The sequence below is a fragment of the Pan paniscus genome, chromosome 10, assembly GCF_029289425.2.
Source record: "Pan paniscus chromosome 10, NHGRI_mPanPan1-v2.0_pri, whole genome shotgun sequence".
NCBI lineage: Eukaryota > Metazoa > Chordata > Mammalia > Primates > Hominidae > Pan > Pan paniscus.
Window position 1 is genome coordinate 14,467,059 of NC_073259.2, and position 14,047 is coordinate 14,481,105.

General features: G+C 42.5%; 2 protein-coding genes across 5 annotated transcripts in view; one reads left to right on the plus strand and one right to left on the minus strand.

Moving 5' to 3' along the window:
• Positions 1 to 40: 40 nt before the first annotated feature.
• Positions 41 to 9,609, minus strand: M6PR (mannose-6-phosphate receptor, cation dependent). Of its 4 annotated transcripts, none has more exons than XM_008960773.4 (8): positions 9,149 to 9,372; positions 6,389 to 6,497; positions 5,902 to 6,078; positions 5,091 to 5,257; positions 3,467 to 3,576; positions 3,071 to 3,201; positions 2,096 to 2,222; positions 41 to 1,620 (listed from the first exon to the last, which is right to left on the minus strand). In XM_008960773.4, exons 3-8 carry the CDS (start codon positions 6,075 to 6,077, stop codon positions 1,498 to 1,500), a joined length of 834 nt encoding a protein of 277 aa, XP_008959021.1. In that variant the 5' UTR covers position 6,078; positions 6,389 to 6,497; positions 9,149 to 9,372; the 3' UTR covers positions 41 to 1,497. The 4 variants fall into 4 exon arrangements, with proteins under 4 accessions (XP_008959021.1, XP_063449047.1, XP_003804579.1 ...); XM_063592977.1 differs by lacking the exon at positions 9,149 to 9,372 and adding an exon at positions 8,968 to 9,128; XM_003804531.6 differs by lacking the exon at positions 6,389 to 6,497 and having other exon boundaries at positions 9,149 to 9,609.
• A 144-nt stretch (positions 9,610 to 9,753) lies between these two features.
• Positions 9,754 to 14,047, plus strand: part of KLRG1 (killer cell lectin like receptor G1) — a 72,106-nt gene continuing 67,812 nt past the window's right edge. The window contains exon 1 of the mRNA XM_024931291.4: positions 9,754 to 9,897. The gene's annotated coding sequence lies outside the window, so the exon portion shown is untranslated. The remainder of the gene's footprint in view (positions 9,898 to 14,047) is intronic.

A 14,047-nucleotide genomic window follows, 5' to 3' on the forward strand; every position in this document is an offset into this window, starting at 1 on the left:
CCAGTCTTTGCCCACTTTCACACAAATGACAAGGCCAATATGTTTTGTTTGTTTTTTAATCATTAAGAGTTTTTGTACAAAAAGTGATGGTTTTTTTCTTCATTTTAAAACACCAGGGTGTGGGGGAGGGATGCAAACAAATAACGAAAAAGATGCTTTTGTAACATTATTTTCCCTGTTTAGAAAGAAAAAAATCACTCCAATAGTATTGAAAAGTCCAAAGATGAAATAGTTTCATTTTCTTTTCCTAAGGCTTATAAAAGGCCCCCTGCCTGTTGATTCCATCCCTCTTTTGTGTCCAGTGGAGCCATGTTACTCTTCAGTGGCCCAGGGGTTCACTATTAAAGAAAGATCAGTCCAGGTTTCTGGGCACATGGCCTAAACAGGAAGATGGAAGCATCAGAGGATTAAAAACCTTTCCCCACAGAAATGTGGGCAAGAAGACACTTCCCTGAGCCAGCAGAAGGGACAGGTGCAGCAGCATTCCACACCCAGCGCAGAGGACAGCAGAGCCCTCGATGTCCCACTTCTGCTTCCGTTCCCTTTCTAGAAGATTGAAAAAAAGGTCAAAACCACATGCCTGTGGAGAAAGTGCGACATGTTTAGAAATACTGGTAGGGAACCAGGAGTAAGAAAAGCTTTACCAGCTTTTACTACAAATGGATGAAAGACATCAGGATCCCACCACCGCAAGGTAAAGTGACTTCCCTTTTCTGGAACCCCTGTGGCACAGGAGTACCAATTTTCCTTTCCAACGAACTGGATTTCTGGATAGGCATTTTGGCTGTATGTGGACAGATAAGACCACAATCCTTAGCCCAATCCCAGCTATACAGTCACCCCAATTTCCACAAATGATGTGATGGTACCGTATAATCCTGTAATTGGGAAATTTCACATTTTTCCTGTCCTAATCCCAGAGGTGGGAGAAGCAAGTCTAGAACATCTCCAGGCTCAGACTAAACGAGAGTACTTGGACTGCAACCAAGTAATCACTGCAAAGTAGTTCCAAGCAGCAAGAAATACCAGATTCTCATGGAGGCTACTATAGGGTACAGAATAACAACATGAAAGCAATCAACCCTGTATAAATAATGTTTCTTGGCATTTTTTTTTTTTAATTAAAGAAATTCAGTGTCTCAAAAACTTGTGAAAATGTGTTTAAAAAACAAACGGCCAGTGAGCCTGCTACACCATTTTGCCCATATGCCTATTGTAACTTCTGATGTCAAGAGAGAATGCAAAAGCCTCTGTTTTCACAGGCCCTATTATATTAACTCTGACTTACAACTGTACCTCTCTAGAGAAAAAAACAGAAAATAAGGAACAAAGGGAAGGCAGTTTTACTAGTGAGAAGATGCAAATCAAAAGCAAACTGGAAAGCAAGAGCAATAGTAAGGGTGAGATGAGGGACTGGAGTTGAGACTGCTTGAGAAATCTGGCTGTGTAGCTTTGGTTTGGGGGACTGAGGAAGAGGCTGGACATATAAAGTGCAATCTACATTGGTAATAAATGGTCATCCCTTTCTTCTGACTCCTCCCCCAGCTGGTCATCCCCCACACCACGATATGCTGCAGGCACATTTCGAGGTTTAGAACGGCAGACAAAGTCACAGCCATCCTGTAGGGGGAAAAAAAAGAAGGAAATAATTCGCAACATCCAACTTGAGGATATGAGAAAGTGTACTTATGGTCTAGGAATGTGGCAAGAATTGGTTTTCTATAGGGATAATGAGAAAACCTAAAAGATCTGACAATCAGCCTAAATTCAATTTGGGGCAACAGGAGAAAAAGTTTCTTCTTATTAGGCCTCACCTTCTTCCCACCCAGGCCCTCTTAAAAGCTAAATCAGATTTAGAAGAGCCCATCTGGTCAACAGTGTTGCTCTTTCAGCAATGTCTTACCAAGGCCAGAAATGGATGCTGTGCCACTTACTACTTTGTACTAGGGCAACTGTCTTGTTTGCTGGGACTTCTGTGGTTTTAGCACTCAATGTCCTGTGTCCCAGGAACCCCCTCAGTGTGAGCAAACGAGGATGGTTGGTCACCCAACCTTGTTTGCAGGCTACAAATTCAACCAGCTGCCCTGTTACTTACTGCTACCAGATTGCCAAGATCCTGCCAGAAGGCTAAGTGGGGAAACTGCTCCATTCCTTTGGCTCCCACTACCAGTCGCTGGTATAGGAACCCCCCAACAACATAAACAGCAACCAGTGATGCAAACCTGTAGAGAGAGAGAGATCTATACTTAAGAACTGGGAAATAGTAAAAACTCAGATAGGATAACCTCTGCATTTATTGTCAGCTGTTTCCTAAGATACATTCCCTGAAAAGGAAAAATGCGTAGTGATACTAAATGAAAAAGGGGGCTGGTAACTCTTAGAAAACCAGTTCCAAGAGAAGCAAAGGTCCAGACAAAATGTGACAGCGTGTGATTCTATGGCCAAGAATAATCACCATTAAGTATATGATTCCATTTCTCTAGAAGTTCTCATAATCTAATGAAATAATATAAAAATTGCCTAGTCCTCCAGTAGGGGAAAAAAGCACCTCCAAATGCAAATCTATACTGGCAACTAAACATTAAATCTCATTTTTCAAAAACTTGCAGTCAGAATTTTTTTTTTTTTTTTTTTTAGACGGAGTTTTGCCCTTGTTGCCCAGGCTGGAGTGCAATGGTGCGACCTCAGCTCACTGCAACCTCCACCTCCCAGGTTCAAGTGATTCTACTGCCTCAGCCTCCCAAGTAGCTGGGATTACAGGCATGTGCCACTGTGCTGGCTAATTTTGTATTTTTAGTAGAGACGGAGTTTCATCATGTTGGTCAGGCTGGTCTCAAACTCCTGACCTTAGGTGATCCATCTGCCTTGGCTTCCCAAAGTGCTGGGATTACAGGCGTGAGCCCTGTGTCCTGGCAGAATTATTTTATAGCCAGAGGATTTAAAAAGTTATCCCCATCAATTACAGCATAACGTACACACATACAATTTGTGCTTATGTACCACCATATAGTTACTGACCTTAAAAACAAAAGGAAGGAAGGTCTGTTCTGATAAAGGAAGGCATACTCACGTGACAAGTAAGATAGAACCCACACTGAGGTGGGAGATCTCTGGTGAACAGGCCAGGCTGCTATCCATCTCAAAGAGGTAGAAACAATCTTGGACTTTGCCACGCTCCTCAGACACAGGGTTAAAATTGTCCTGATGATGAGATGGCATAACACATTCAGGTGGTTAAGTGTTTTGACTCCTGTCCAACAAAATAAAAAACCCAAAAAACATCTGCTCCTTCCTGGTTCAGCAGCCTATTTTCCATGGAAGATGCGTGTCTGACACAGACAGAAACTGAGCTCCTAGTTTTCTAATGTCCATCCCAACGTATCGTGTCCCCTCTGGATATTCTCCCCAACCTCAGGTCAGTCCTTTCAATCTCCTCCCTCGGCTTATACAACACAGGGTGCCTCACCGCTAGGGTGTGTCGATTGCAGGAGATCATCACCACTGCACGACGCTGCTCCTTGCCACAGTGGTTGTCATATTCATCACCCCCTTTATAGATCAGCATGATCCAATTACCTGAGGAGGGACAAGGAAAATGGAGCTATGGGGTGGGGGAAAAGCAGAGGCAGATCTGGGTGGTATGGCAGAGTAGAATTGCGTAATTCATTGCAATTGGTTATAACTAAACAACCCTCATCAGTACGAACTTGGTATACCAGAAATGCCAAGCTAAACTTGTTTGCTTACAAAGACTTGTGTTCCCTTAAGACAAGAATCAGATATTCATTTAAGAATAATCTTAATTTTTAACATGAAAGGTAGGCAACTGACAATGCAAAACCAATTATGATCCATACCTTAACACTGATTCATTTTCTGAATACCTTCTAAAAGCAAAAAAAGAGGTTCCATACAATTGCTGAGCAGCAGGGGTAAGCCCATCTAAGATTTCAACTTAGCCCCAGATAAATTCAGAGTGGATATTTAAGATTGGAATGCATATCTCTTCTTTAGTATTTACTGTGTTCAGTTCTTTTGCAAAATATCATTTGATTCAGTAATTGTGAGGTGAATAAGGTAAAGATTCTGCTCCTAGTTTTGCATATGACAAAACAAGGTCAAAAGGTGATATGACTTTCCAGTCACAGGATTAGGAAACAGGAGGAGAACCTGGTCACATGACCCCCAGGCCCAAACCCTTTTGTTACTTTTTTATTGTATTATTTACCAGAAGTAAATAGCTACCTTGTATAACTTATTTATCTGTATGGGAGGGAATTGGACCATAGGTGCTTACATGGTCCTCTCCAGCAATATGACTTTTAAGAAATATCACCACCATAGCACAAAAATCAGTGGGTAAAGTTTTGCAGACTGAGTAGTTTGCAAAAAACAGTTTGAGCTCTTAAAATTTAACTGGTAAACTTTGATTAATTTGATGAAAAGTGGTGGTGGTGGTGGTTGGTATTTTTAAGTCTAGTGTGAAACTCATTAAAAGTATTTGGGTGAATAAAAGGACTCTAGGCTACAGAATTCTGGCTAGAGTTGGCTGGGCGCGGTGGTTCATGCCTGTAATCCCAGCACCTTGGGAGGCCGAGGTGGGCAGATCACGAGGTCAAAGATCGAGACCATCATGGCCAACATTGTGAAACCCTGTCTCTGCTAAAAATACAAAAATTAGCTGGGCATGATGGCACACACCTGTAGTCCCAGCTACTCAGGAGGCTGAGGCTGGAGAATCGCTTGAACCCAAGAGGCTGAGGTTGCAGTGAGCCGAGATTGTGCCACTGCACTCCAGGCTGGGTGACAGAGAGAGACTCCGTCTCAAAACAAAACAAAACAATTCTGGCTAGAGTCTTCATTTTGCATAAGTTTTTCACTGATTTTAATGCACAACTGTCCTGAGCTGTGGCTTACAGAGGAGCTTACAGAGGAATTAGGCATCCTGTGGTATATTACAGTCTCAGGTGTGCCGAACCACACGTATGATATGCTGAAGACACTAGAAAAGGCCAAGACATACAGGATTGTCAGAGGGATTGACTTGGGATCAGTTAGTCAATCGATGGTAGGAAGGGGAGTTTTCTTACTTCCGTTGAAGATGTGAGTCTCGTTGAGTCTCCCTACCACTGTCTCCTTCCCATTACTTTTGTTGATTTGCACCAGGCCTGCCCCAGAAGTGTGGTTGCCAGCTTCCCGGCACACCCTGAAGATGTAGATGTATGTGTCTGAACCCTGGCCCACAGTGCTCTCAAAGCTGTAAAGAGAAGTGGGAAGAAAGAAGAGGAGAGTTACTAGCTATCAGCCTCAGGAATAACAGCATCCCTTTCCTTAATTAAAACAAAACAAACAACATGCTCGATTTACTTATTTGAGGTCATGGCTGAGTGAATATTTGTTTAATTTTAAGATACTCATAACCTTGACAGACCATCCTTATTGCTGATGATGAATTATTAAAACACACTTGAGCTATCTTGATAGCTCAATATTCTAGTTATTTTTAGAATGCCTGTTAGTAACCATGTTCCAATGAATAAGGGCCCATGTTCATCGGATAGTCTCGTTTCTTAGGGACCAACTTCAGATTTATATATCTGAAGGTTCCTGACACTTATAATGACATGTGTCGGCCTAAATATGTTTATCTGATATTTCTAAAGTCCTATTATATGTAGGTGTCAAATAATCCTTAAATTTCTACAAGCTGGTCTCTTGGATCCAGTCTTGGAAATAGCTACACTTCTGTGAAAGATGAGAAAACTGCACACAGCAACTAAAAACTGGGCTGAGAATTTGCTCTATGTCATAATAGAGAGCACATTATGAAATAAAATCAGTAAGAAGAAAAGACTTTAACATAAATATTTTCTCAAGCTCTTTAAGGTTCTTCTCATTTACCTTTTATTAAACAGTGGTTTCAGCCTCTTCACTAGAGCCAACTCTTTCTCTGACTCTTTACCCTTTTCTCCTACCAAGTCGCAAGTTTTTTCTTCTGTCTGCCAGGATTCTCTCACTGCCACAGCCAGGAGTAGTAGTAGCAGTCCAGTCCTCCAGCAGCTGTAGAAAGGGAACATCCTTTGGGAGAGAGTGTGTGTTGGGGAGGGCAGGTAGGATCAGGAGAGAGAGGAAAGAGATAAAGCGTATGAATGTGTAATAAATCGATGGTATTTTAATTATCCAGAAAGTACAAGATTCTCTGGCATATGCAACACATAGTACATTTTAATATCTCTGTAACAAGAGCATCTGCAGCAGAAAATTCATTTATATATAACTTTTAGTCTAATGTATAGGTGAGTCTTTGAGAACAAACTACAAAGTTGGGAAGAGGGAAATGAAAGAACTTAAAAAAGAATGATGACAGCTTGGGTGGAGCCATCCTTGCCTCTTTACTGTTTGATGGCTTGATGTAGTCTTCTGAAACCTCTTCAGCCTCTACAGGTCACAAATCTCAAGGGTTTCTAGACTTCCAATAAGTACAGTTGTCTTTTACACTACAAATCAATGACAACAAATTGGGGATCACCAAGCCACTTTACAATTGAGTAAATTCAATTCACCTGCTGCTTGTACTGCTCTAGGAATGAAAACACACAGACAGCTCTCTTTCCCAAACTTACTAGACTGGTGCAAAGGTCATTGTGGTTTTGGCAAAAAAACCCCACCAAAACCTAACATTTTCTTTTCTCTTATCCATCTTCATACCCAGGACAGACTGACTTACCCTTGCAAAACACTTTACTCTGGTATCTGTTAATGATCCCTCAGGCCATTGCTACTTGTTTATTCCAAGAGTATCACGGACAATTTCCTGATTTAACTCTTCTAAACTTTTCTCACTTACAAAAAACGCTGCAAGTCTGGACTTTGGTTTGAATATTCTTTAAAGTTCTCTAGTTCTTTTTCATGCGGGTCCACTTACTCCACCTCATTTTTAAAATATAAAACTTGAAACAGGCAGAATTTTCATGGGTACTAATGAGTTTGAAGATGGGAAAATGGAAGCTCCAACCTTGGCCGTGAATGCACTTTCCCCATTCCCCTAAACAACCTAACATCTGACCTTCTATTTCCCACACCCCACTAAAGCAAAAAATTCCGGGAAATTGTCTACCTGACTTCCTGTACCCCAAACATCAATTCTCTACTGTAATATTATGGTAGTTTCCATAGAATAATCATAGCTAACCAAGAGGTCCAAGGCCCTCATAACATATTTAATGCACTGAAACCACACAACAGCAGGAAACAATAGACTACTGCCTTGGGCCAGGTGCTGTTCAAAGCACTTAACATATATTAATTAACTAATTAATCCTCACAACCTTATGAGTAAATACAATTATTGTTGCTATTTTACCAGTAAGAAAACTGAGACACAGCTAGTGGAGTGAGCCAGAGAGTCTAGCTCCAGAGCTCATGGTCTGTGTTTAACCACTACATGTATATTTCCACTATGCGCATAACAATTTTTTGGAGATGAGAGTAGACAGCCAAAACTGTGGGTTTTTTTTTTTCTACTAAGAAGTGAAGGGGAAGTGATTCCTCACACAGCTGACTGAATAGGAGGTGAAATAAAGAACTCAGACCTCCAACTCCCACCTTCCCTAAGTTAACCCACTGCTCAACACACAACTTGACCAGCTGACTCACTAAAAAGAAATAGGAGACTCCTTCTTCTAGACTGACTTAGCCTGCCATTTTCCTTTCCAGTCTCTCAGGACCTAATTAAAAACTGTCAGTTGATTTCTTTTCCTAAATTAGAACAAGGAATCTCACAAAATTAGGAAGGGATGAAAGGTTAAACACCTCAGCCATTAGCTGAGTTGAACTATCTTTCATTTGCTTATTATTCAAAAAGTTAGGATAATAAATTTATACTGTATTCTTCTTTCCTGCTTAAGGCTTGTCTTTAAATTTAAGCTGCTTCTCTTTAATTCAGTGGCATATGCGCTAAATGTTTTCCCTAGATTATGTTCATTCATCTTCACAACCCAGAAAATAGGTATAATTTTTCATACTTCAAAGATGAGAAAACTGATGCTTTACAGAATTACTTGTTAAATTACTTGCTGTACATTACACAAATATTAAATGTGTGTGAAGTTACTGGGGCAATTTAGACGATTCGTGGCATAAAGATAACTGCTGGAAAACTTATAGGGGTGCAACAATCAGGAAGAGAATGAAATGGAAGGGCCGGGTAGCCCCCTTTTAATATGCTACATTAGATTCTCAAGGTACAAGAGTTTGTCTATATACTTTGGAAATAAGGAGCAGGATTTTATGATCTTGAAAAATCTTTCAATTTTCTTATTCTCTAACGGCAGATCTATTTTATTTGGCAATGCTAAAAATTATCCTTTATTAGGGTGGCCAACGACTAAGCCAGCAACTGGGAAGCAGCTTACACCACTGGGCCTCTGTAGCACTCACTTCCCCATCTGTTAAGACAGCCATGGCCATTTACCAGTGGAATTTCTACTGTCTTCCCGCTGGCTCCTTTCTGATGTAGCAGTCCTTATCCCTTTTTCTCCAGCAGCCTACATGTTTAGAAAAGCAGCCTCAATTGGCTAAAAGGCCTAATGCTGAAAGAACTCAAGAGAGGAGCCTCAGGGAAGTAGCGGCTATGTCCCAAGAGCGGAAGCTCCCCACAACGAGGAACACAAGGTAATCCGTCCATCAGCCATTCTTATCCACACCACAGTCGCATCCCCCTCAAACCTCTCCCAGGGTGCCAGAAATTCTCGCTCTGTCTAGTGTCCCGACTTTCCAAGCGCTTGTAGCCATACCCTCTCCAAATGATGCCACTTGACCTCCCACCGTGATGCAGGCCAAAATTCCTCCTACAAATAAATCCACGAACACCTCCAACGGACTCCATACTTGGGGTATTTTCCTTTCCCTGCTTTCTAAATATCGTAAATCCCCTCTCTGGTCTTGGAAGTCCTTTCTCCCTCACACCTTTCGGAACTCCGTGACTCTCCGCTCTCACGCCTCCGCCTCCATTCTACCCTTAGGGCTCCTCAGCCAGATCTTTGGCTAGAACCATGGTCAAGGGAGACTGCGATTCCGGCTCCTGTCACAGACGCTTAAGTGTGAGCGCAACCCAGCCCGCCTCCTCCTCCACGCCCCTCACACTCACGTGTCGTGGGAAACTGGAGTAGCCAAAGCTCAGAATCCCCAGTGAATACCCTTCTGGGGATGGGAGACGGGGCCAGCTAGGGGCCGGCCGCAGACCCCGGTCCCAGAGCTAGTTTCAGAGGCCAGCGTTCCCCCTAGCGCCTCGCTGTGCCCCACTCTGGGAACCGGAAACAGGAAGCGCCAAGAGGCCGCTGGGCAACCGCTCCTCCCACCAGACCCCGCGGCATGTGACCATAGAACCATTTCGCCCCTTTCCCCTTCCCGGTCTCCCTGATAATCTTAAACTCTGATTGGCCAGTATTCTGGGACTTTAGCTCCGCCCTCGTTCCATCAGCTCCAATCACTATCGAGGTTGTCGTTTCGCCTTTTCTGGTTGCCTTTCTTTCAATGGGGTCCCAGAGTCCCGCTTCCAGGGCCTCTCGGCCCGCGCACCCCGGTCACGCGGGGTCACGCGCCTGACCGCTCCCGGGTAGGGTTCGAGTGAAGAGGGTGCAAGGGGCAGGTGGCGGAAGCGGAAGTTACGCAGGTAGCTCGCCCTCGGGCTCCGCGGGAGTCGTAGTTCTCACGCTAGGTCTCCTCCGGGCGCTTCCCTAGCCCGTTCGCCGCCTGAGAGGGACGCTGTTCCGCCGCGTGGAAGCTTCGAGTCTCGACTCCACTGTTGACCGCTAGACGAGAGTAGTGCAGCGACGGGGCCGTGATGTGCGTCCTGGCTTTCTTAACAACACCTCTCCTCTGTATTTCCTTTTTCCAGTTGAGTACCTTGGGGTGAATTATTATTGTTACTGTTATCTCTGTCGTTCCTTACTGCTTCGTGGTATTTTGCTTGATAAGCATGCTCTGCAACCACCTCTGTTCGCCAGAGTTTACTTCTGCAAAGTAGGAAGAAACAAGCAATACGATGGTAATCTTTGCGCCTTTGCTAAGATCTTTTGTAGGTTCCTTATGTCTTACTAGCCACTTGTTGAAGTCCTGCTCATTCTTAAACTCTGTTCAAATGTTATTTTTCCTGTAACTTCCTGCATTCACTCTCTTCAGAATTAACAATTTCTTCCTGTGGACCCTCGCTTGTGGCTTGTACCTGGCTTTAGCACGTTTTCATTCCGCTTCCACTCTTACGTTGCTTCTATGTGTGCCTCTCTGGCTCTATGCAGGTGCCTGGATTTTTGATTCTTACCCCTCTCGTTAGAACTACTACAGTGTTTTGAGTCTAATAATAATAAAAGCTAACGGATGCATATCTCGGTGGTGCCCGGCACTTTTGTAAGTGCTTTAAACGATAGTTAATTCACTTGGTCTTCACACCAACCTTATGAGGAAGTATCTTATCCCAAGTTTACAGATGAGTAAATTAAAGCAGATAGAAGCTAAGTAACACCGTGGGTCCCAAGCTATTAAGTTATGGAGCCAGTATTTAAATAGTCTCCATAATCCATGCTCTCAAGCACTACGCTGTACCTACTGTATGCCATTCTGCATTTCTTTGTTTATTAGTAATACATTCAGTTCAGGCTAGGTAGTAATCATATCTGGGTTGGATGTTGCCCCAATAAAAAAAAAATTTAAATTTTTTTCTTCCTGAAAATGAAAATAATTTGTCATCAGATAACACAGAAAACAACAAAACAAAAATCATACATAAACTCACCAGGAGGGTGTGTATTTCCTTCATGAATATATGTTGTTTCCTTTTTTCAAAAATGTATCAGTCCCACACTGTGGTTCATGCCCGTAATCCCAGCACTTTGGGATTCCGGGGCAGGAGGATCACTTGAGGTCAGGAATTCAAGACTAGCCTGGGCAACATAGTGAGACCCCTTCTTTCAAAAAAAAAATCAGCTGGGCTTGGTGGTGCACACCTGTAATCCCAGCTGCTTGGGAGCCTGAGGCTGGAAGATTGCTTGAGCCTGGGAGTTGGAGGCTGCAGTGAGCTATGGTCTTGCCACTACCCTCCAGCCTTGGTGATAGAGTGAGAACCTATCTCAAAAAGATATGTATGTATCAAATATTTTTCCATATCCTTGACTTTACAAATAAACTTTTTAATAGCATAATATTTAGTTCTATGCATTGCTACTTAACCAATGACATTAATCTTGAGCATTTAAGTTATTTCTACTGACTTACTTTTTATCAAGTAACTCAACACAGCTTTACTGAGCAATTACTATGTGCCAAAACCACAGAATATATAATATAGATCTTGGGGATACAGCAGAGAAGAAAGACAAAAATCCCTGTTACAATCCATTCTAGAATTGATGTTCCTTTGTTGGTTAATTCAAGTTTTGATTTCAGAAATCTTACCTCTTGGTGACTGCCTAGAGTGGCATTGGGCTGGAGGGGAGGAACTGTTCATGTTGGAAATGGGGAATGGGCCAAAAATGCAATTGAGTGGGTTGACTAACTTGTCTGCTGTCAGAGTGGAAGCAGGGGTAGTTTCCCTTTCCGACCAGAGGCAAACAACCTGGGTCACTTCCTTGCTTCTCAGACCTCAGTGCCCTTTCTGGGTGCTTTCTGTGTTAGAACTCTCACCTCTGAGAACTGAGCTCAAGGTTCTTGCTGGGGCAAAAATTGAAATGAGCAGAATTTTTTTTTGTTTGTTTGTTTGCCTGCCTCCTTTCTAGCCTCATTATTAACAAGCACACTCCACACAATAAACCTACACCCACACTGCCTTCTCTCACACAAGGTAAATTGTTCACCTTGTTTAGAAAGCAGTTCTAGGATTGTTGGTCTGAAATCAAATGGGAAGGATGCCTCCTGTTCTGTATAATCATAAGAGAGGAAGGTAATTAACAGTCCTAGAACCTCAGCTTCCCAAGTAGCTGGGACCACAGGCGCAAGCCACCATGCCCAGCTAATCTTTGTATTTTTTGTAGAGACAGGGTCTCACATTTTTGCCCAGGCTTGTCTTGAACTCCTAAACTCAAATAATCTGCCTGCCTCAGCCTCCCAAAATGCTGGGATTACAGGTGTGAGCCACTGAGCCCGGCTCAGATGCTTTTCAAAATGATCATGTTTTCCACATTTCAAGGACTAAATATAGTTTTTGGTAACTTTCAATTTTAATATATTTATCATTTATAGAGAAGATGCAAGGATAATACAAAGAACTCTGGTACACATTTTACCTAAATTCATCTTTTTCCCCTCCATATACGTTAGTTTATTTTGAACAGGTTGAGAGTAAACTTCCATTACCATTAAATATATCAGTGTGTATTTCCTAGAAACAAGGACATCCTCTCATCAAAATCAGGAACTACAGTATTAATACAATATTACCAAATCCATAGTCTGTATTCAAAATTTTATCACGTTTCAATAGATGCTCTGTATAGTTACTTCCGATTTCCCAACAATCACAGGAGCCAAGCCAGAGTCACACATTGTAATTAGTTGTCATTGATCTTACTTGACTTTGAAATTTTGATAGGTACTGGCCACTTGTTTTGTAGAATGTCTTTCATTTTGGTTTTGTTTGATATATCTGATGTAGGATTTTTCTCGGTCACTTTGCCAACCAGGGACCCGTCCATAGCTAGTGACACCCCCCCCACCAAAACCCCCAGGCCTCACTTGACCTGCTGCCTGTGTTATAGTTTGTATCTGCATTCGGTGGTTCCTGAACTCTTGTCCCACATCCAAGAAGAATGAGGATATGCTGACAATTTGAAGGATGAGAAGGATGGAGAAGAATTTTATTGAGCGATGGAACAGCTCTCAGCAGAGAGGGGATGTGGTAGGTGGAGGTGGTCCCCCACCCCTGCAGTCAGGTGGTTTCTCACCCAATGTGGCTGGGTCTGGGCATTTATGGATTCAGAATGGGAAGTGCATGCTGATTGGTTTGTGAGTATGCAAAAACAGTTAAAGTGAAGACACCACTCAAAGGTGGGCACGACAGTGTAGAAAATCAATTAGGAAAGGGTAGGTGTATATAAAATGGGTGAAAGGTGGGGATCAATCAAAGAAAAATGTGCCAAATGGGAAGACAGGTTTTTAATCCGGTCCATGGATTTGACTTGTAGCTTGGCTTTCAGGCTTTAAACTGTCTTCAGCTTGGAGATGGGGTTTCACTGGGGATCTGCCTAGGCATTTGTCTGCCTCCTGCGGCTATCATTTCCTCATGATTATATTTAAGTTTGCATTTTTTTTGGATAGAAATGCAAGGGAAGTGATACGTTTTTATATCAATCAGGGTCCATTCAGAAACAGATATCATATTGGCGATTTTAACAGGAAAAATTTAAAGAATTATTTTCTAGTAAAAGATGATCAGTTACTAAAAGAGGACTCTATGATACAGAAGAAGCAGCTACAAAAAGGAGCTGTTACTTCTAGGGCTGAAGAAGAGTTAATAAAGGAGTTACTTAAGTTAAAGGAAATGCTCCCTTCCCCACCTGCAAGATTAGAGATTCAGATCTCTGAGGGGAGGGTGTGTTTCCTACCACAGGAACATGCAGTCCACCCACTGATGAGGCCGAGAAGTTGTGGGAGGGTGTGGGCCTCTGCTGAGCAGCCAGTGGGAGCCTTTTAATGGTGCCTCCTTTATCCTTTTGACATGTCCATATGATTTTTTGAGGAATTCTTTACTTTCAGGCACATAAGATGTTCCGATTTTATCTTGTAGCATTCAGCATGAATGGACCTGGAGGACATCATGCTGAGTGAAATAAGACACACACAGAAAGAAAAATATGATATGATATCGGTTGTATGTGGAGTCTTGAAAAAAATCACCATAGAAACAGTGTAGGAAGATGGTTACCAGGGGCGGGGTAGGGGAAATGGGAAGATGTAGGTCAAAAGGTACAAAGTTGCGGTTAGATTCTAATGTTCTAGTGTGTAACGTAAGGACTATAGTTAATATTGTATTGTATACTGGTACTTTGCCAGGAGA